The sequence below is a fragment of the Geotrypetes seraphini genome, chromosome 4, assembly GCF_902459505.1.
Source record: "Geotrypetes seraphini chromosome 4, aGeoSer1.1, whole genome shotgun sequence".
Lineage (NCBI taxonomy): Eukaryota > Metazoa > Chordata > Amphibia > Gymnophiona > Dermophiidae > Geotrypetes > Geotrypetes seraphini.
In genome coordinates this window covers 49,883,280-49,907,653 of record NC_047087.1, presented here as the reverse complement: position 1 = coordinate 49,907,653, position 24,374 = coordinate 49,883,280, and the positions used below count along the sequence as shown (strand labels likewise).

At 38.9% G+C, this 24,374-nt stretch overlaps 1 protein-coding gene across 5 annotated transcripts in view; it reads right to left on the bottom strand.

Annotated features, from left to right (window-relative positions):
- PHKB (phosphorylase kinase regulatory subunit beta) overlaps positions 1-24,374 on the bottom strand; it is a 379,505-nt gene that overhangs the window by 233,317 nt on the left and 121,814 nt on the right. For all 5 annotated transcript variants that reach the window (XM_033940814.1, XM_033940811.1, XM_033940816.1 and 2 more), the window contains 3 exons: positions 14,548-14,647; positions 7,267-7,374; positions 4,098-4,178 (listed from right to left, as the gene is read on the bottom strand). In XM_033940814.1, coding sequence (XP_033796705.1) covers positions 4,098-4,178; positions 7,267-7,374; positions 14,548-14,647 — 289 coding nt within the window. The remainder of the gene's footprint in view (positions 1-4,097; positions 4,179-7,266; positions 7,375-14,547; positions 14,648-24,374) is intronic.

Below are 24,374 nucleotides of genomic sequence, written 5' to 3'. Positions count from 1 at the left end.
TGTGGTTCTCCTGAACACCTTAGCCACAGCTGTGGTGGTGGGAGGGCTTTGTCTGAGGCTTTTCCTCCCATTGGGGCCCTCTTCTGACTCATGTTTCAGCTCTTTACACCTTCCACACGATCCTTGTGAATGTGTTTATTATAGATTTTTGGTGGAAATTTCACTGTTTCTGAGTTTTTGATACTAATTGATAACAGTTAAAGCAGCTGAGCCCTTAGTAGCAGACTACAATGTAATCTAAATAAGGCTGCACAATTAATGCCTTAATAACATGACTTCACATGATAAAATTTAAACATGCATTTAAAATGTTATTTACAGTATCACACAGAATCACATTTCACTGTTGTATTTAAAAGATTTTTGAAAGCATTTTCATGGCCAAGTAATTCACTTGCTAGGAAGAATTTTGTGGGCATTGAGTCTTTCTTCTAGCTGCACATCAAAGCAAGGATTTAATTACATTCTAGCACTAGTTCTGTTAATAGTCTTTAATGCATATGTAGCACTTTTCTTCTTTTCAGATATGCTTTTTGTGAACCACAGCATTACCCCCTTCATTATATTTTTTAACTTATGTTTACGATTAACATTTATTGCTTAACACTGATTGTTTTGGCTTTCAGATTTCAATTAAGTTCATTTCACTATCTGGGCAATTTTACGAAGTCAATGTTATGTCACTACTGTTTTTATTTGGCAGCTTTTTAAATACTTAATTTGCATGCATAGCTTCTGTTGCTGCTATGACAGCAAGATATAAAGAGTAAGATAAATTAAATCCTCACATCCGACTATTTCGTATTTTGAAAATTTAGATTAAAAAATGTTTTCATCACACATTATTTATTTAAATTTATAAGCCATATATTACTTATTGAGTTTTTGCTAATCACTTGCAATTGCAAAATAGCATTAGAGAGCCTTGGCAACATTTTTCCCTTATTTGAGAGGATTTGCCACATTGGTAAAGTTTAAGTTTTATTTTCATTTTATAATAGACTTGATGCAAGCATTCCACTGAATCATGAGCTGTGTTGGGTCCTTCATTAAAGTACGTATGGGTTGCCAACTCACTCTTGGAGGTGCACTGCGTACTTTTTGGGATTTGTTTTCTGTGCTTTGCGTTCCTTCTCTACTGTTGTCTTAAAAATTTTAACACAATTAATGGCCCCAACCACAATCTTCCCCTCTCACTGCTGACCACCCGCTCGCTCACTTAAGGTTTGCAACATCCTCCTGTCTCTCTCCCTCACTCCACAACCATACAGCATTGCTCCGTCTCTCTCTACCCTCCCCCCCCCCACATACACACCATCACCATCCTCCCTTGCCCCTCTATGTCTCCCTCCTACTCCTTCACTCACTTGGTCACCAGCTCCTCTATCTGGCCTGCTGCTTCCCCATCTCCATGGTGGTATCAACAATGGCAGGAATAGCAAACAGAAGGCAGGTGTGGATACACAATGCTGTTGGTACTACCGGTTGTAGAAACAGGATGTTACATCAAAGTGCCCATTCAGAATCACCTGTGGCTATATCCTATATGTCTAGAAGCAGGCTAGCAAACATTCTCTGACTAAATACTTCAAAAAAGGATGGGCTGTCATCTGCAACAACATATTCCAAGTCACTGAATGCCATTAAAATCTGAAAACACACAGAAAAAACATGAAAATTCATGTTTTTTCATTTGTCAATGTCAATAACAGTGTGCGTTCTTTTTCCAATAGTGCACCATTGTGTATGTGTTAACCAGTGTGCATGTAAATAATATTGGGAGAAAACAGCATGCCCTATATGTTTATGTTTATGTATATGTTTATGTATATGGCCGTTTGGTGGAGGATGGGCTGGGGAGGGCTTCAATGGCTGGGAAGGTGTAGATGGGCTGGATTAAGTCTTAACAGAGATTTCGGCAGTTGGAACCTACAGTACAGGGTAAAGCTTTGGATTCTTGCCCAGAAATAGCTAAGAAGAAAAAATAAAAAAATTGAAATTGAATCAGGTTGGGCAGACTGGATGGACCATTCGGGTCTTTATCTGCTGTCATCTACTATGTTACTATGCTTAATTAAAACTTAATATTCTGCTTGTCACAAAAAATCAAAGCGGTTTGCACTTTAAAACAATCTCATAAGAAAACTTGAAAAGAACCACAAAACTAACAGAAAAGGTAAAGCAAGGCCAGAAAATTAAAAAACTAAAAACATTCCCAGAGAAAGTGCGAAAAAACAAACAAACCCACTAGTCCCGTTAATCCACCCAGGTCCCTGGAAGAAAAGCTTGGGTTAAAAAAAATGGATCTTCAAGAGCATTTTGAATTTAGAGTAGGACTATTCAGAGTGAATTTCAAAGGGTAAGGAATTCCAAAGAGAGGGAGCAAGGGAAAAAATGTGTCATATCTGGCAGTTTCTAGTCTGGAGGAATAAATGGATGGGGGAGTGAGATGAAGTGAAGAGAGGGCAAAAGGGGAACAATATGACATGTAAAGCAGAATAAAAGATGATAAATTAACAGAGAATACCAAAGGGAAGGACTTTGTGAACCAGTGTCAGAATCTTCTGTTAAATCCTGAAAGAAATGGGAAGCCGGTGGCATGATCATATTTACCTGCCTGCAACAGTATGCGCACTGCAGTATTATGGACAGTCTGTGGTCTTTTTAGAGAAGTTGGAAGATCTCCATAAATAAGATTGCAGTAATCCAATTTAAAAAGCAATTCAAGCATAGAAAAGAGTGGTGCAAGAACTGTCATCTAGGTAAGGACATAGGGAACAAATTAGCTGAAGGGACCTAAAACAAGACCGGGCAACTAAAGTAATATGGGAATAGAAAGTAGACTGAGGATCTTGGGTAATCCAAGATACTTCTAAGAAAACTGAACAGAATCATAGCAGAGCCCTGAAGAGTGGGAACCACTGAGGGGAATGAAGAACAACCTATAACCCAGAGTGCCACAGATTTGATGATTCAACACAAGGCAGTCAGTCAATAGGCAATTAGTAACTGAGTTTAAATATGATTGAAGATTGGAAAGATCTTGTTCAGAAATTTAAAAAATGTGCTCAGCATATACAGTATATAAACTTTAATAGAGAATTCTTGAATAATAGTTGCCAATGGACTAAGGCAGTGGTTCTTAAACTTGTACTCCCTTTCAAGATATCCCTAACAAATATGCAAGATTTGCCTAGGTAGTAGGCATCCAAATTTTTCTCATGCATATTCATTAGGGATATCTTGAAGACCCGACTGGCTGAGGTCCCCCAGAATAGGTTTAAGAACCACTAGACTAAGGAATAAGTTGAAAAGGAGAGGTGAAAGAATTGAAACTTGGGGAACCCTACAAAGGTGGAAAAGCATCTCAGAAGAGTCTAAAGAGACTTGACAGGTACTCCTGTACAAGCCCATCCTTAAGCACATTGCTGTGTCCTGACATCTGCCTGATAGGAAATGTATCATGGGAGCTCCCTCTTAGACAACTTCCTTCTTTATACTTCATTTATATTATATTCTACTTTCTTCTTCTAAACCCCTATTTTCTCCACTTGGCTTAACCAAATAACCACTACACATCACAGTGAGAGCTCCCATGCCCTGGCAGCAATTTCTTACCTACACAGCTGCATTAGTATACGGAAAATACTATTTCAGGGTGACCAAGTACTCAGTTTCTCAAATTTATTTTAGATTAAGTTCTATACACTATAATAAAAAGATCCAGGTTTTGGTGTAGAATACAGAATATATTTTGGTATTCTCAGTTTAACACTAGAAAACCTTTTTTTAAATGTATATGCAAGAACAAAAGAAAATTCCTCCCTGACCAAAAAAAGATCAACTGAAAAAATGCTGAATGTATCAAATTCAAGGTACATTTTTCCATAGGTATTAATATTTGTAAACATTTCAGATATTAAAATTCTAACTGCTGCTTCTTTTAGACAATGTAGTTGGATAGACTTGTGGGACTGGATATATAAAGCAAAAAAGCAAGACAAGCAGCACAAATAATTCTCAGAAATAAACACATCAGGCATTCCCACCTTTATGAAGAATGGCTTAAAACACTAAAACCCCTACAGGAAGTTTACCTCATCTGTATTGTAGATAATCTGCAGTCCTGATGATATCATCTCCACCAGGTAAAGGAGAAATAGTGACACGGCGTTTATCTGCAAAAAGGAAATAAAAGCCAGATCATATTGGCATACTTTAATAGCAATACAGAAAAGTTATTAATAGCATAAGGGATTTACCATATCATTGCATAGCTTTTCACACCTATGTGATTCTGGCTGCCATTGCTGCTACAGCTCTAGAGAAAGAGCAGCAGCATCATGGATATCAAGGTGAGAGGGTGGAACAGAGAGGAGGCAGATGTTGGATTGGGGGGGAGGACAGAGGGAACAGATGGAAGATGTAGGGACTGGAGAGATAGAGGGCAGACGTTAGATGGAAAGAGGGCAGAGAAGGAGGGCAGACCATGGATGGAAGGAGAAGAGAAAAGAAAGGCAGTCACTGGATGGAAGGGCGAAAGAAGGAGAGCAGATGCTAGATGAAAGGGGGAGGGGAGGATAAGAGAGAAAGAGGGATGAATAAGAGAGAGGGAAGGGAGTTGCAGGTCCTGGGGGAGGAAGAAATAAGGGGAGAAGTTGAACATGAGGGCATAGATATGTGGTGCTGGACATGAGGAGGGGCACAGAGTCAGAGAGGTTATGCTGGACAGGGCAAGAATAAAGGTATGAAGAGGGGAGATGCTCAAGGTCCAATAGAGGAGAGGAGAGTATTCAACATGGCAGGATGATAGAGGCAGGGACACAGAAGGGAGTTGAATGATGGACATGGGCAAATGTCAACCAGACCAAAAAGAGAAGACAGAAGAAAGTGGAAACCAGAGACTGGGACCCACACAATAATAAAAATTAAAAGACCAGAAGAAAATTTTTCTGTTTATTGATAGTAGCCTTAAGGGACTGAATCAAATTAAAAAAATAAATTAATTCATAAGAGTGAATTGAATCAAAAACGTTTTGACCAAATTGGAAATCAATAGCAGATGCTTTTTATTCTTTTCTGTCTTTACATCCTGGTATAAATGGCCCCTAGGTGGGATCCTGGACAAGATTTGCTGAGCTTCAGATTTCAACATTCCTTCTGGTTCTCCCTACCTAACTCCTATCCCAGTCTCTCCTTAACTAGAATGCTGACCGAGCTCCACTGGCTGCCTTTCCTAAGCCACTAGTCCTTAATGAGAGGTGGAGTTCAGTTCTTCCTTTTTCCCAAGCTCCTCCAAGTGACTCCCATTTTCTCTGCATACTGTTCTTATTCAAGTGACTATTATGAGTTGAACAGCAGTAACTATCTTATGATTCCAATAGATCCCTGGGATAAACTGCAAAGAGTGCCAGGCACAACCACAGAAAGTACTTGTAATGATACAACAGCATTAGTCTTCAAAGAGGTGTAGAGAATGACACAGAGACAAATTTGTCCCTGTCCCCATGGGATCTATCTCCGTTCCATGATTTAAAGTGTTTGAGGCTTGTGCAGATAAAGACAGAGCTTGCAGGGATTGGACAGGAACAAAACTCATGGGACGGAGATGGAGATAGTTTTCACGGAGACAGGGAGAAATTTGTCCCCATGTCATTCTCTAGTTGTGGTGACTTACATCGAGGATCCATGGTTGAAATTCAAACTTCAATAAGCAAAGGGAAATCAGTTCCCTTTGCCACAGTATCATTGACCTTGGTGACTCTAGGAATTATTGTAGATCTTGTGCTATGCCAGTTTTGTAGAAAGCAAATTTAAGGATAGTGGGGCATGGACAGTCCCAAGGTCAGAATACCACCTCATCGAATTCCAACTTCCACACATGGCCATCCCCACCCCACCAAGAGGCCCTACTCTGGCCAGGCAAACTTGGATCATGGATTTGGTCAACCCACCAGACTTGGCTGCTGGTATCTGAGATCTCAGCAAAACTTGCAACCAACAACTCGACTCCATTGACCTGGCCGCCTCTACCTGCACTTGCTCAGAAAAAACAACACGACTACTCACCAACAAACCTGCCTCCTGGATTACCAGCAACTTTCAATACCCAAAGAGAACACTGAGGAAAGCAGAGAGGAAATGGGTCAAGCACCCAAATGAGGAGACCAAGGCACACTGGAAGAGTCTATCAGTCACTAACAAATCTGCCATTCTAGAGGCAAAGAAAGCTCACTACTCACAACTCCTACAAAGAGTCTCCAACTGATCCCGGTACCTGTTCACCCTGACAAACCATCTCTTTTCCGCTGCCCAAATGAGCACATTAACCCCACTGATCTAGACAGCGAGGCTCTCTTCAATTCTTTCCAGACAAAAATTGATAACATTCGCAGTAAACTTGACGCCATCCCCAACAGAAATCTCCTCCAAACACACCATAGAAGAGCAAGGAGTTCTACCCCCATTTCAATCTGGTTCCTGAGCAGGCATAGCACAGAGTCAGTCCTCCTGGATATCATAGACGACAGTTGGTCAATGGTTGATAAAGGGAGAGTGGGAGCCAGAAGGCCTTGAGTATGCGCAGATGCTCAAGGCCCAGCCCAGGCAAGATCTTTGGGCACCAGCATGTCCTGTGCGTTGGTGCTGGTGCCAGATCCGGGTAAGGGATTGTGTTTGGGCATGTGTGCGGGGGATGCCGGATCACGGGGGGACGCAAGCAGGGGGATGCAATGCTTGTTTGCGAGGGGGGGGGGGAGAATGTTTTGCTCATCTTGCAAAACACTCGCAAACCACGTTACTTGCAAACCGAGATTTGACTGTACATCGAAATCAAAATTTTAAAAAAGGGAGGTAAGTGGAGAAGGGAAATACATTAGGGTAGGGCTCACTTCAAAAGAAGCATTTTGATTTTCCAAGGGACTTCAGGGAGTAAAAGCGAGAGAGCTGGGATTAAAGAGTATAGGTGTCTTTAAAAATAAAAGTCTTGAGTTTAGTTTAAAATTTTTCTAGAGAGTTTCTAATCGGAGATCCAGTGGAAGGGCGTTCCACAGGGTGCTGCTCTAATCACTAAGCCACTCCATAAAAGAATACAGAGGAAAAGAAGAACAGCCGAGATTGAATTGCATAGAGGGTTTTATATATGTTCTTTAACTGCCATTATACCATTATTTTCTATTTATGTATTTGCTATAAACACCATCACAAGTAGTTTAAGAGTAGATTTGTATGGTTTAAATTAAAAAAAAAAAAAATAAGAAGCCTTACCTGAATATGACCATATTCATCGTAAGATAAGATCTCATCGCCAGTATGCACATTGAAAATTGAATGAAGGCATTTTGAAGGACTTGGATCTTGCTTAAACTGCTCAACCTATGGACAGATTTCAGATATGCTCAGTCTGTAGATATATTCAGTTTGTTAAGGCAGAACATGCTTTCATCATGAAACGCAGAAGAGATAAATGAAAATGAACATGTGTATAGATCAATTTGGTTTCTCCTCGGTTTGAGAAAACATATAATCCTAAATTGTGAACATAATAGAGAAATATATATAGAATGTATTTCAATATCACTAATTACTAAGGGCTAGATGCACACAGTCATTAAGACTGTGTGAGTTGCTGTTGGCGATTTTTGGCCAACTCAGGAACAGCACTTAACGTTCCAACAAGTTTCCATGCAAATAATCTGCATGGAGGTTCGCCGTAATCCCATCTGACCAGTCGCTCTGAGAGCGAGTTGGACACATGAGCAGAGCCGATTTGTGGATTTTAAAAGTAGGCAGGGGGAAGTGAGATGCTGGGTAAAAGTTTTTCAAATCTGCTGGGACAAGAGGTGAGAGGCCTGCAAGGCATCGGGAGAGAGAGAGGAAGATGGTACAGGGTAGGGAGGGAGGAAGGGGGACTGGGTGCAGAACCAGATAGGGCAGAGTACTTGAATATTAATCCCCTGGTTTATATTTGAGTCAAGCTTTTTTCCTCTTTTTTGGGGGGGAGGGGGGGGAGGAGGATACCTCAGTTTATATATGGGTCGGCTTAAATTCGAGTATATACGGTACCATTTCAGTTACTTCAGGGTTGGCTCCCTGTCTTTGTATAGAAATGCTTTAAAAAGTTTTCTGAACCTGAGATAGTGGTCACAAGATTATACTATAAGTGGTAGTTGGTTCCAGCATTTAGTAATTGATATTGGATGGATAAGGTAATTTGCCTGGTAAACTTTATTGATGCATGCTGGGAATTTTAAGTGGAAAAGATTTCTGATGGAATATTTGTTGGAGGCACCCTGGAGTAGGGTGACCAACTCTGTTAGGAAGTCGGGGCCATTCCCTGTCAGGATATTAAAGGAAGTGATCCCTAATTTAAATTTGATCTTTCCAGTTATGGGCAGTCAATATAATTTCATACAGTAGGTCTGTAGGTGTTCCAATTTTCTTAGTTCATTTATGAGTCTTACTACTATATTTTGAACTAGCTGTAGATGCGATAGCAATGTTTTAGAGCAAAGAACTAGTGTTACATTATAGTAGTCTAATTAAGATAGGATTAGGGATTGCACTAAGATTCAGAAAGCCTCTGTTTTGAAGTATTTTTCTGACAAGGAAAGATTGTACACGGCTCTTCATGGATAGGTGGTTATCAATTTCTACTCCTAAAATTCGGGATTGTAGTTCTAGTGGAAAGTATGTGTCGTCTACTGCTTAGCTCTTATATAGGATCTTAGAACTTCCTGCCTAAAACTGCTCTGGTGACTAAGAGTGCATTTTTTAAACTGAAATTAATCCATCAATTAAAGTCATATCTAGACAAGAAAGCATTGTTATAAGCAAGGCCTGGACTACTGCAATGTATTATATGTCTGGTGGCCAGTTAAATTTACTATTACTACTACTATTATTTATCATTTCTATAGGCATATGCAGCGCTATACTTTTAACATGTAAAGAAAACAGAATATTAGTGGATACATGGAAAACTTTAAGATATGTAAGTAATTTAACACCTATTCCAATACACAAATCAACGAATCAGACAATATGGCTGAACTCCAAGATTCAAATTGGCGGATTTAAGGTCATCTGGAAGTATTGGATTAGATAATTGCAGGTATACGTATTTTAGATGATGTTATTTCTAATGGTAAGCTGCTTGATTTTTCACAGTTGCAACATAAATTTGGTCTTAGTAAATCACAAAGTTTTAGATGGTTGCAACTGAAGCAGGCCATTCAGGCGGGGTTCCCTGAATGGAAAGATCTTAATAATCAGTATAGTCCGGAATTTTTGTGCTTTCAGATGGACTTCCTGGGACACTAGGCCGCTCAGTGGTATAAATTGATAGCTGGATTTATAAAAAAGAAACCAAGAACTGGTCTTAGGGACATTTGGAGCATTGAGATTAAGCATCAAATTACTGCGTCTCAATGGCCACGAATTTGGACTTGGAGGATGAAATGTACAGTGTCTGCATCTATGAGACAAACTTGTTTTTTTTCTATTACATAGAGCTTTCTGGACCCCAGTTCGGTTACAAAAGTTGGATAGCTCTAAGTCTAATAGATGTTGGCATTGTCATCTCGAACCAGGGACTTTAGATCATTTATTATTCTATTGTCCATTCATTTTGGCATTTTGGAAATCAATTTGGGGTCAAATAAATTGTTTATTAGAAAATCCGGTGGCATTGTCGTATGATATTGTATTATTTGGCATGTCAATGAGGGCTAAGAGTCAAATATCTTCGAATAACAATAAGCTTTTACTTATTATGACAGGGGTTGCCATACAACAAATTACGAATAATTGGAAGACTTGGAACAGACTAAACTATAGTTTCTGGTGGAATTCTCTGTGTCATATATATAAAATGGAAAGGGTAATATATAAAATGGAAAGGGTAATAGCTATGCAACAGGGGTATTTAAAAAAATTTCTGGATGTTTGGGAGCCTTTAACAAATTATTGTAATGAGTAACAAAATATTGTAATGAGTAAAAACCTTTTTTCCCTTTAATTGTGTATGTCCAAGGTTGGGGAAAGGGTAGATTTTGGTTTTTATATAATTATAAGGAATGTTAAGAAGGGAATTTATTGTATGCTTTTATGTAAGTTAAAAATTGTTATGGAATGGGAGGGAGGGGGGGGAGATAAGTTTTAAAGTGGATTATTGGAGAATATTAAAAGTTATATTTAAGTTACAATGTTATTATTTGCTGTCACACTTATAAGTTTTAAAAATGAATAAAGATTTTAAAAAACCCAACATGTAATGGATGGTCCTTGCTCAAAAGAGCTTACAATCTAATTAGGACAGACAGGACATATAAGGGCTGGGGAGTTTCTAACAGATAGAACAACAGGATGGGCATAGGTATCTTACACTGAGTGGAAATTAGGAGTTGAAATCAGCCTCAAAGAAGTGGGCTTTTAGCATGGATTTGAATACTGCTAGATGAAAACTTTTGGTTGTACAGAATACAGTAGCACGGAACATGTTAGTAGATAACAAATAGGAAAGTAGTATTCTTTGTTACTCCTATCAAAGAACAGCACTTGTTCACATTGTTAGTTAAAACATCAAAGTGAGCAAAAGTCAAAAACTAATGCCTTTAAATTTCAGAATAAAAAATTATATGCCCAAGAAACATTTAATATAACAACAGATATCCCAACAGGAAATGAGTTCTGAAAAATGGTGTGAACAGCAAAAGGGGCATAATCAAAACTTTAAAACGTCCAAAAACCTGCCTATGTCGGCACTTGGATGTCCTAATAGCAGGGACGTCCAAGTGCCGATAATCAAAACAAACTTTACGGACGTTCAGCAGCACTACTATCAGCTCAAAGGGGCGTGTTGGGAGGTGTGTTATAGGCGGGCATCGGACGGGCTTAAACATGGACGTCCTGAAGCAATAATCAAACTTTTCCCAGGACATCCTAGGCGGAACTTACACGCTAGGACTTAGACGAATGTAAAACAGGTCTAAGAGCCCTAAAGTTGACCAAACTGACAAGATGATACTGGAGGGTTTAAGACATGACCCCCTCCTTACTCTCCCAGTAGCCTTATCTGCCGTCTTGTTTCTATGTTTGAGCAGAACAATTTATTTGAGCCTGTTGCTACAGATGCCTCTATTTCATATGTATTAGGTGGTGCTACGTGCTTGGGTACTGACTGAAGGTGGAGCTAGACAGCCCAGTGAAATACAACAGAGGCAGAGTGAAAAATTCAGAGTGGATTCCTTCTGCAGCATGTGGCTAAAGGGAAATAACCCTACTGTCTAGAATCTCTCACATATTGCACTGGAAATGTGCAATGTGGAAATGTGGAAAGGAGGAGTGTGTGGCGCAGTGGTTGGATCTACAGCCTCAGCACCCTGGGGTTGTGGGTTCAAACCCCGCGCTGCTCCTTGTGACCCTGGGCAAGTCACTTAATCCTCCATAGCTCCAGGTACATTAGATAGATTGTGAGCCCACCGGGACAGAGAGGGAAAATGCTTGAGTACCTGATTGTAAAAACCGCTTAGATAACTTTGATAGGCGGTATATAAAATCCTAATAAACTTGAAACTTGAAATTGGATTTCCCTTCTTGCTGATTTTATATTGTTTTAATTATGTACATAGCTTAGCAAGTTCCATGAAATATGAAGTATATCAAATATTGAGTAAACTTGGAAACCTGCTGTAAGGGCTACAGTGCCATATTAATGGTTTAAGCTGAAATGCAAGAAGTCAGGGTTAGCTCTCTGGGATTTGATGGGATGAAGGGGGATTTTTGGAAATTGTTCAGTTATTATTTTGATTATTCACTGGATGATTAGAATCTGTATAATTACATCTTTGTATTTAAGGTAGTGGTTTCTATGTGGCTTTGTAACTGATTTCAAATAAACATTAAAGTTTTAAAAAAGTATGCTGGATGCCAACCTTTTATAATCATGCTCAGAATGTATTCTACAACACAGATGCCATGTTTCATTGTACCATAACATCTGAAGATATCGTTGCCTTAATGCACTTGACACTACATCATTATTCATGGCTATAAAATCAAGCCATCTCCTAATGAACTAATTTACTATGCTAATGCATGAATTAGCTTATGCAGCATTCCTTTCCCATTGCTGCATATTACTCTGAAGGTAGAATATATTACTTAGTTAAAAATACGGCACATGGAAATAGTTTTCTATAGATAAATTCTTGTGCTCCTCCATCATATGAAAAAGTAGACTTGTCAAATGTTTAATATGTGTTCAAGTTGAGTAGGAGGTATCTTCTCAGACTGGTATCTCGAAGATTCCAGTATATTAAGGAGAACAAGGCTAAGCTACCATTTTACTAACCTTAGAAATCATAATTTGGACATGGACAATGCCTTCTCTGACCTTATAATTCTCCTTACCGGATAACAAAAAACTGTGAATATCTTTACAAACATAAATAATCACTTTCATAAAAATAAAACAAATAAAAATACACTTAAATTTTTCAATGCTTTGAATTTCAAATTAAAACTCTGCATGTATATTCAGGTACAGTAGTTATTTTCTAATTAATCTCTTTGACTGGATGATCAGAGAGTTCGAGTGAGGGAGAGTAGTAGATGTGGTGGTGTACTTAAGATTTTAGAAGTCTTTGAAAATGTTTTGCATAGACCACCTATAAAGAGTGTCCTCAGTGTAAACCCTAAAGTGACCAACTGTATTAGGAACTGGTTGAGTGCAAGGTGACAGAAATAGTGGTTGAAAAGGTGACTGTGAAAGCTAGAAGGATGCTAGGGTGCATAGGGAGAGGTATGGCTAGTAGGAAAAATAAGGTATTAATGCCCCTGTATAAGACTCTGGTGAGACCTCATTTAGAATACTGTGTACCATTTTGGAGACTACACCTTCAAAAAATATATAAACAGAATGGAATCGGTCTAGAGCAGTGGTCTCAAACTCAAATCCTTTGCAGGGCCACATTTTGGATTTGTAGGTACTTGGAGGGCCTCAGAAAAAAAAATAGTTAATGTCTTCTTAAAGAAATGACAATTTTGCATGAGATAAAACTCTTTATAGTTTATAAATTTTTTCTTTTGGCTAAGTCTTAATAATAATATTGTAATTTATAACTAAAGAGACATATGATCAAGAAACTTTTATTTTACTTTTGTGATTATGATAAACATACCGAGGGCCTCAAAATAGTACCTGGCGGCCGCATGTGGCCCCCGGGCCGCGAGTTTGAGACCATTGGTCTAGAGGAAGGCTACTAAAATGGTCGATGGCCTTCATCATGAGGCGTATGGGGACAGACTTAAAGATCTCAATATGTATACTTTGGAGGAAAGGCGGGAGAAGGGAGATATGATAGAGCCGTTTAAATATCTATGTGGCACAAATGTATTGTTTTGTATTGTTAGCAGTCCAAAACAAAATAAAACCTAGTGTACTGAACTGTACCTCATTTACAATCACCTTGAACCCTGCAAGTATCTCCTATAGGCACAGTAGATAATTTGGTGGTGTTGGAGTTCTCACAATTTTCACCACAAATGTACTAGGTAGTGGAATTTGGACCTAGATCACCTTGTTTATTGTCAACTGCAATGACCAATAGGCTACTCCTGGGACTGCTTACTGCTCTGTTGGGTACGCCCATAATACCTGCAGCTGTCTTATAGCCCCTTTCAGTTTCTCTTCTTATGAGGGTGAGAGGAGAACAGCATCCACTGAAGGGAATTAAGGATCCACATCTCTTCCCAACACTGATCAGCACAGTAGAAAGGGAGTAGCAGCGAGGCATTGAGTTTTATATTCCTTCTCTGTTGTCTGAAATTTGATTGCCATCAGGAATCACACAGTTATACAGTGCCCCACATAATTCAAATAAGAAGTCAAAGTTACAGTAATAGAAGAAGATTATCATATGATCTAACATGGAGCCGTTTTCCTCCTCTTGTGCTGATCAGTGAATGGTGGGGGTGGAGAAAACAATATGAACTGATGCTGCTACCAGCTTCTGGTTTGTATAGAATTATGAACAGATTTCTGCACAAATTCTATATTGCACAATTGCAAAAAATAACCCCAGGAATACACTTTCGGTGGACAATTCCATATGTGACATGTTATCTACAGCTTCAGTAACTACTCATTAGAAGACATTTGAAGGCATCATTTCTTCAGCATGCTTTTTATGCATCACTTTGAGGTTAAGTTAGCAATTGTCCTTGTTTGCCACTGCAATCCAAGTCAGCTTTAGAAAAAATTATAATACCCTGTCATTTAAATAAATATCCTCCTCCTTTCATATACATCTAAAAATGACCCTCCCCCCTCCTGCTTGAAAGATTACTATCCTATCTAGGATTGTCTCAATTTTACTTTTCTACAGAGATATTTTCTGACAGATTTCGAGGTTCACATATCAGTGTAGTTCACAGATCATTCTCGACTGTACTATTACAGTGCCCCTTCAGTTTTATCTATCTAGAGGAAGATATCATTGAACATAGCTAAATTATGCTGTAAGACTGAAGTGTGAGCATTTTTACCTTATCAGCTTGGCGCATATAGCAGTAGAGAATTCCTCTCATGCATTTTATAGCAGAATGCTCCAATTCGTGGGTCCTTCCCTTGTCATCATCAATACGCCTGGAGGTGAGAGATAAAAGTAACAATTCATCTTATGATTTAACACTTATTTTTAATGTATTTTCAAGAAAGCTTTTCATGGTGCTGAGTAGATAGCTCAACAGTTAGCTGTGTATTGAAATGTGTATTGTGGTTGCCAGATTTCAAAAATAAAATTATTTTCTATAGGAGGTGTAAAACATGAAAACTTGTAATATGGTGAAATTTTGAGCCTGCTTATAAAAACAAATGCGCCAGAAAAACATAATTATATCAATGTACTAGTAGTTAGATGGTTCCTTTTTCTACAATGACTTTCTTTTTATTGCATTCAATGAAGGTTTTTTGGGCTTTAAAGCTCTAAAATATTGTCAACTTACTCCAAACACTATGAAACTAGAAACCAAAAAAATTGAGAGGTAGTATTTATTGCTATTTGAACTCTGTGAATGTAAGGCACAATAATGGCAGAAACAAAGGAGAACCAAAGAAGAGAGTACAAAAGAATAAGTAATACATTGGAGTAAAAGAAGATGACAACGAAACCCATGAATTATAAATTAAGAAAAGCAATGCATTTAAGTACCAACCAAGTTGATATTTTGATCTGGCTAGTTAATGCACCTTAAAAATAGCACTTGCAAAATCAATTTAAGGTAAATTAACCTATAAATTCATGGGTGAATTGATTAACACATAAAGCAAAGTTACTTACCAGTAGCAGGTATTCTCCGAGGACAGCAGGTATAAAGAGATTATATACTAAACCTGGTAAGCTCTTTTCCAGTAGATAGGTGAGACATTCTAGACAAGTGGATAGTGTCCCCATCATTGGGGACCTCAATGTTGAGGCACTCCTGTGCGGAGACACCAGTCGGAGTGATAGTGAGCGGCCATCCACAATTCAATGCTGTGCCTGTGTCAATGATGAAGAGACCTAAGAGGATGCCAAGTCATGTCTGGCAGGGGAGACATGTTTAGGCTTCGTAGCTGTATTTCATGGGTCCCGCAATGCATGGTACTGACAATGAAGAGGTGGAATATCTGTGATGCATCCATTCTGATGCTTAATGATCCTAGATGTAGATGGAGCAGGAGTAGACGCCGGTGTCAATTTAAGATGGGTGTCAGGTTCTGAATCCCCAGCCATCCGCGATGTTACTTCTTGAATCGAATTTTACAGGCCTTAGTTACCTCTTATGCATGTGAGAGCAGAGGGCACAAGAAAAGTCCCGATGGTGAGGACCAAGGCACTAAACACATCAGTTGTGCGAATCAGTGGCCAAGATGGTCCTGTAACAGTGAGAGTACCGCTTGAAGCTGCGAGGCACTTTAGACATGGAAGTGAGAACAGCCAATGTAAAATCAAAGGGCTCAATGGCCCAGGGAACTCAAGTAAATGCTTCCCCATAAAGACTCAATGATCCTGGGAGGAGTAAAGACTCCAAATTGCCTGAAGGCCAAAAAGCACAAAAGTCGAAAAAATGAAAAAAAAAAAAATCTCGACTGATTGAAAGAAAAAGTATAAGAACAACAAATTATGACAAAATATAGAGAAAAAAAATAAGCAAAGGGAAGGCAACAAAAAGGTACAAGTTTGATACACTAAGAACTCTGAAAGCACAGCTATTCAGTACACAGAAAACAAAGAACTACAAGTCCCACAAACTGACATTAGGCGGGAAGGTACAGGCACAAGCACAATACAGGCAGTATCTTAAAATTTAAAGGCGACAGTGCACTTGGTATCTGTCGTACCAGGTTCCATGGATAATATCACCCATCTGTGAGAATATTATACCTGCTTCTCCTTGGATAATAAAAAGTTGTGTTATTTTTTTCTTTTTTTATTAAAATAAAAACTCTGAAACAAAATAAAAATGCAAGAAAATAAAAAATAAGTCCAATAAAACTGGAAACTAACTGATTTTTTTTTTTTGGGGGGGGGGATTAAGCATATTCCTACTAGCTAGTATCAGTGGTATAGCTACAGATGGGCCTAGGAGACCACTCAATTTTGGGCTCAGGCCCACCCAGCAGCAATACACATTATCTTTGGCGGCAATCCCCAAGCACCACCACTTCTGAACGCTGTGGCATTTTTTGACAGTTCTAGCCTCTGGAGCCAGCACATATGTTCATTTCTCATGCACATTTAATTCATGCACAAGAACTTAGCATGTGTAGCCAGGTTGCCACAGTGCTCAAAAGGCCTAGGGGTTCTGAGAGAATGTTTTCAGCTGAAGTAGCTTAGGGATCCAGCCAGCCAAGGTAGAGAGACTGTGTCTGTTGCCTTCTGGCTATGCCACTGACTTATTTTCCCAGTAGATGTATTAAATGTTCTAGTGCCCACTGCAATTTCTGTGGTGCTGTCTCTTCCTAGTAGACACAAAAACCAAACTGGAGGATATCTTGCCAAATAAAGTTCTTCCTTGAAAATATCATGTTTAACTTATACATACACTGAACTTCTTAAATATGTTTATTATTATTGGTTTATTTTTTTGTGTGTGTGTGTGTTTTAGTGTTTATTATTCATTTATTCTTTGATAGGAAAATATCTAATAAGTCTGGGCATTCATCTTAATTGAAATGGTTGATCATAAATGAAGAAATGTCTGGGGTTAGTGGGAGTTGAGGAAAGTGGATCGAAAAGAAGATTGAACCAATACAAAATGATGTAGACTTGATGTAGAGAATGTGGTACAGTGGTTAAAGCTACATCCTCAGCACCCTGGGGTTCTGGGTTCAAACCCACGCTGCTCCTTGTGACCCTGGGCAAGTCTCCTAATCCCCCCACTTCTCCAGGTACATTAGATCAGGGATCCATCAGGCCCAGTGAAGAATTGTACAGAAATGTGTCAATTGGAGTAATTTTCCAATGAGAATCTGCAAAACAAACTAAACAAATCCCACGGGTGTTGATCGATTTCAAATGCATTAATTAAAATTGTGCTCAAAATATATTGATATTCCATATTATGTTAATATTAATATTATTCACAACTTTATTTAATACTGAGTCGTAACTGTATACTTTACTGTATTTCTTCGTACTTGTTCAGCCTCGATCGACAGTGTCAATTTGCAGCGTTGTAGGTAGCTCTGGCGCTGTGACTAATCTTTAAATTAAATCTGGAAGTTCATTACTAGTTGTTACGGTTGTGATGAAAATAAGAGAATTTGCTGATAGTGTTCGTCATCATTAATATATGATACTTTAATCTCACATACTCTATAATTAGTTTATAAAATTTTCTGCTTTCAATAAAACTCATATATCTAGAGTTATTTATCTTTTTTTTTAACTATGGCCCACTGAAAAGTGCTGAAGTACCCAATGTGGCCCTCATGGCGAAAAGTTTGGAGACCCCTGCATTAGATAGATTGTGAGCCCGCCAGGACAGACAGGGAAAAATGCTTGAGTACCTGAATAAATTCATGTAAACTGTTCTAAGCTTTCCTGGGAGAACGGTATAGAAAAATGAATAAATAAATAAATATATATATATCTAATGCCTATTCTTTTTTTCTTAGGTAGACCCTGTGGGGAAAATTCTATAAGAGGCACCTAAAGATAGGCGCCTGTTTATTTAGGTGCCTAACTTAGGGTTCTTTTTACAAAGCCGCAGTATAGGTTTCTAGCATGGGCAGACATAGTAAATGCTCTGATGCTCATAGGAATTCAATAAGCATCAGAGCCTACATTACAGGTGCCTAAGTTTTAAGTTAGGTGCAATTCTGTAATAAGCGCCTAAGTGTGACTGACAAGAGACAGGTGTCTATATTATAAGCGCCTATCTTTTTAGACACTATTTACAGAATTTTCCCCTTATTGTGTGACTCCTACAAGTTACTGTTGTTACAGTAAGGTAGAATTGCTCTCTAGATCTGAGCAACTTTTATATTGAATTTTATATTACTTCACAATATGCCTGGTACTAAATTTTGGATTTAGCTAATACCTCTCTCAATAGTAGCTCAAGGCGAGTTACATTCAAGTACAGTATTTTCCTATCACTGTAGGTCTTACAATCTAAGTGTGTGCATGAGTCAATGGAAGATTAAGTGATTTGTACAAGATCCCAAGGAGAAGTAGTGGAAATTGAACTTAAGCTTCCCTGCTTCTCAGCCCTCTGCTCTAAACAAAGTACAGGTAATACACATTCCTAACATGTTTGGTAATTTAATAATAAAGGTCAGCAGATCTGAAGCTTGGAGGCCATTTGCCAACCTACCAATAAAACTGACAGGAAAACCATTTTAAGGTTTTCCAGTAACTACAGGATTGGTATTATATAGTGCGGCTGATCACCAAATGGCCAACAGGAAGATGTTGAACTGAGGGGGTAGGGCTTACTGAAAGCCAAGTTTTAAAGTACTGTACTTACATTTATTACCAGAACATTGCAATTATTATTCTGTTTAATATATTGTCTCATACTGCTGCATAATTTTGATTTTTTTTGGTACTCAATTTACTGTATTATTTGCAATGTGCATATTACCATCAGTAACAGGTACTAAGCGAGGGGCACCAGACCTACATGGGCCTTCCCTGCTGTGTCAAAAGTGTTCCCACTGTCCCTTTTACTGCTAACATGCGCTTAAAGATTTTACCTTGCCTTGCCACACCCCATCTCACTTTCCTTAGCTTTGCACCAGCTTAGCTTCCCAAAACAGCTTTGTTTTCCATTACTTGATTTTCACACTCCACGAACAAGCCAACAGTATTACAAGTCCAACTAAAACATCACATGTTAAAGAATGCCCATCCCCCATGCCCTCCCTACCCTCTTTCAACCACACAATCCTATTGAAATGTCTCATCTAGTCTGTCAAATAAGGTGGTTAGGATTGTACATGACACTCTGCAGATCACCCTCCTTTCCCCTCCGATTCATCTTTGAAATGTAGAACGTCATTTCATTGCTGTTCTGAGCAGAGGTGCTTAATGCTTGCTTTCCATCTTCTTCCAGTTAAGGAGGCCTCTTGTTTCTCTCATGCCTTCTGAATTCCATCATCATTGTTGACTCTATCACCTCCAGCATCCATTCTTTTGGTAAATAAATATTTCCTGGTGTTGTTTATGAATGTCCTTCTTTATAGCTTCATATCATGTGCCCTATTTCCAGAACCTCCTTCCCTTTGGAAATGGTTAATTTCTTGTGTATTATTACTTTTCAAGTATTTTTTTTTTAATCATTCAGATGTTTACTTTTCTGTCCCTACTCTTTTCTATGCTATACTCCATGCCTTTGGAATTTTGAACATCTTTCAAAAGGAACTGTTAGCAAGGAAAGAAAAGGGAGTAAGAAACCTGCAACATAGATTCAGGGCAGATAAGACATTATGGGCTCCTTTTACGAAGCCGCATTAGCGGTTTTAGCACACGCAGCTTTTTAGCGCACACTAAGCACGCGCTACGCGGCTAGAACTAATGCCAGCTCAATGTTGGCATTAGCATCTTGCGCGGCCGGCAGTTTAGCGTGCGCTATTATGCGCGTTAAACCGCTAACGCGGCTTCGTAAAAGGAGCCGTATGTGGTTGGGATGAGTAAAGGGTAGAGGAGGAGAAATAAGTGGGAATTGTACCTGGGACAATGGAGGATTAAGCGACTTGCCCAGAGTCACAATGAGCAGTGCTGGGATCAATCACACAACCTCAGGGTACAGAGGGAGCATCTCTACCACTAAGACACTCTACCTCCCCTCATCTCTTTGCTTTCTTTCGGTAGCACTGACTTTATTTTTCCCACCATCAAGGCAAGATTTACCAGCATGAAGTTTTCAATTTTCTCTTGTTATTCCCCATAACTGTATCAAGTAGTTTATACAACTTGTATTAAAATTATTCATGAAGGAATTAAAACACTAAGTAGAAAATTACTTAAAGTGAAATTAGCATAGAACATTTAATCCTACATCTGGTTATTCAAATTATATGTCGAGGCAAAAGCAAAGGCAAAATGTCGGTATCTTGTGAGTTCTCTTGAAATGAGGTAATATATTAATTCAAAAGGAGACATAAAAAAGAATCCAGAAACCCAAATAAAAGAATTTAAAAAAGTAAATTAAAAACCATTCCTTTATCCTTAAGATTACTTCTTTGGAGAAAAAAACAAACAGAAAACACAAAGAATTTGCTAGTTATACATAGGAATGCTCTTTCTATGCATATACCGTATATTCATTAACAACAAAATTAAGCCATTTACAAAAACAAAAATATTTCAAACATACAAAAAAACAGCTGAAAGAAAACAAAATGGATCTTTTAAGTATTTTAAGTTAAATGTTTTAAGTATTAAACTTATATTCAATGGGTACCATTAAAGGTCATTTTAGCTAAACAACAATTTCTTTTTCCCTTCTAGATGATTTTGAATTTCTGAAAAAAAAGAGAACTTGTAAACAATTAATATTCTGGATCTTGGTTCTCTACAGAGATCTAAGTGGTCTGGAACCTGTAAGTTCTATCCATAGATTTCAATGGGAGGGGAGCTGGGGACTCAGTATGAAGAATGAGCATGGGTTAAAATGGAAGTGGAATTTACAAGAGTACTGAGAATAGTAAACATCCAGAAAAATGCTGTAAAGGTACTGTACAGATGGTACCTTATACCCTATACCAGTGTTTCTCAACATGGTCCTGGAGTACCCCCTTGCCAGTCAGGTTTTCAGGATATCCACAATGAATATGCATGAAATAAATTTGCATATATTGGAGGCAGTGTATGCAAATCAAGTTTATGCATATTCATTGTGGCTATCCTGAAAACCTGACTGGCAAGGGGGTACTCCGGGGGGGGGGGGGTGCAGTTGTGGGCAGAGAGGCACTATGGATCATATCTGGTAGTCTTGTGTTAAAGCAAGGGTATTGTAGCGTGGCCGGCCCTCAAGGCTCGCGGTAACCGGCCCACGCTTACAATAGTCTCCCCAGCGTGCTTCCCCAAGATGGAGGAAGTCCCTGTTGTGCAAAACTTATCTTATGAGTTTAATCAGAATGGCCTCACACAGGTAAGTTATGAAATAACAAAAATCAAATTTATTGTTCAATTCCCAAGTCCAAACAAAATGCATCAACAGAAATTGTATTCCAATGGTCTTTGGCAAAAATAACACAAACAAAATATCATAGTAACCAGCCTGGTCTGGATCATGTTCCAAAGTTTCTTAGCAATGTCCCAGGTGTAGCAGAGTCTCTAACAGTCCTTGACTCTCAAACAAGGAAAACTCTGCAAACTATTCATCCTGGTGCTGTGTAAATCCTGTCTCAAGCTTACAGGATATTTACACTTTCTGAATAAGAACCTGCTGCAGTTCCTTCCACAGCAGCACTCTTGGTAAGCAAGAGAAATAAAACTTCTCATACCCGCATACCCTTGGGCTAGCATACATTCCCTTAGTTAACATACTTCAGGAAAATACTTATACTCAATGGAAATGGAAACTTTCAACAAAACTTAGCACCAAAAAAAAACAACTTCAAATTAATTAGTTTCCATTTCTTCAAATTGGCCCACCTCTGTTAAAGTGCTGTAATCCATATCTTCACATTCTGGATTTACCAAGGTTGTTTCAACTGGTTCAGAGTCCAACATTTCCACATCCCGTGGCTCTGGAGGAATTGGAGGCTCCTTCCACATGAGAGCTTCTCCAGCCTTCCCCATTCTCTTGGTCAGCCAGCTCTCTAAATGCTGCCAAGCTGCTGTACCACACCCAGCCCTACTCCGGGGCTGAACTTCCTTCAGCTGTGTTTGCCTTTTCCCCTGCTTAGCCAGCTTTCCACAAAATGGAGGATTTAAAGGGGCCTTACCAGATTTCACCAGGCTGTGTTCTGCATCAGGTCTGAACACAGCCTGTGCTTTCTGGTCTTGTTCCTGCCTATCAGGGACACAGTGATTAGCCCGGACCAGTTTCAGGGGATGTTTTCTTTCATTCTTTTCTGGCACAAGGCCGGCATTGGACTCGGGCTTGTGACAGTATATTGGAAGGCAATACAAAGTAGGCTCCAGTACTGCTTGAAACAAGAAAGACCTGCCACCTGTACCTTGAAGGTAGCTACCACTAGGCCTTTTTCTAGACCAGCCTGCAAAAAGGTTAAGACCATCGGGATTTGAGCACTCAAAGGCTCCTCCTGGTCTCTAGTACACCACTGCTGGAAAGCCTTCCAAGACTTGGCATAAGCCGCCGTAGTAGAGGGCTTCTTAGACTTCAAAATAGTGGTAATAACCACATCAGAGTATCCTCTTTGAATCAAGGTCTTGCACTCAAGAGCCATGCCATAAAACTAAAAGCACAGGGGGTTCTCCATAGGAACAGGTCCTTGACTGAGGTCTCAATGAAGAGGGAGCCTTAGTTTCATGTTTCTCTGAAGACAGTCAATTGGTCATTTTCAAAAAGAGTGAGAAAAGGGTAAGGTTCTTTGTTTGGGGTAGTTGGCTTTAGTGAGAGGTGGAGTTTGAGACTTGCGGTATTATTTCCTTTTTCAGAGTTTTCTTGAAGAGTATGGTCTTTATTTCTTTTCTAAAAGTCTTGTAGTCGAGGGATGCCGTCAGTAGATTGGCGATTTGGTTGTCTAGTTTGGCTGCTTGAGTGGCCAGGAGGCCATCATATAGTTTTTTCCGTTTGACCTCCTTAACTGGGGGGTATGAGAATGGGGTGTGAGTTTTCCTATGTCTGGTTGCGGTGTATATTGGTTGCGGTATATATTGTTATTGCGATATATATTGGTATTGCATTCCTAGTATGTAATGTAATGTAATGTAATGTAATTTATTTCTTATATACCGCTACATCCGTTAGGTTCTAAGCGGTTTACAGAAAATATACATTAAGATTAGAAATAAGAAAGGTACTTGAAAAATTCCCTTACTGTCCCAAAGGCTCACAATCTAACTAAAGTACCTGGAGGGTAATAGAGAAGTGAAAAGTAGAGTTAGAGGAAAAATAAAAATAAAATAAACATTTTAACAAGACAGCATTGATCTAAATACTTTGGAAGGTAGAAGAGAGGAGAGAAAGGAATAGAAGCAGAAGGGGGAGCCGTTGAACAGTAGAATTCTGGAGAAATTTAAATGATAGAAATAGAACAAAACAAAGACAAAAGGCAAAACAATAGATAAGATTAAAGATAAATCATAAGCTGGAAAGAAAAATAAAATAAAACTTTGTCTTCAATCCACGGTTTCAGCGTCAGTGATGAAGTGGAGCAAGTAAGTTTAGGAGGAGCGATTGACGTTTCCAGAAAGGGTCAAGTATGTGTCAAGTTAGGATAAAAAGTGTATAAAATAAATCTTGTACTGTAACTATGGCAAATTGTAACTTGTTAACTGTATATTATGTATGTTAATCTGTAACCTGTTCTGAGCTCTTTAGGGAAAACGGGATAGAAAACAAAATAAATAAATAAATAACATTGATGGCGAGACCAATCTGTGGCCACTAGAATCACCAGGCCCAGATGAGTCGTGATCTTGTGTATGACTTGACCTACCATGGGCCAAGGCAGAAAGATGTAAAGAAGTTCCTGAGTTGGCCAGGGCTGAACCAAAGCGTCCAATCTTAAGCCTCCTAGCTCTGTTCTTTGATTGAAGAAGCGGTTGACTTTCAAGTTTGCAGCTAAAGCCATTGTCGGACTTCCCTAGCAACACACAATGAGATGACCACTCTCCCGGATCCAGGATTTGGAGACTGAGAAAGTCTGCTTCCATATTTTCCACACAGTCTATGAAAAGAGCCAGATG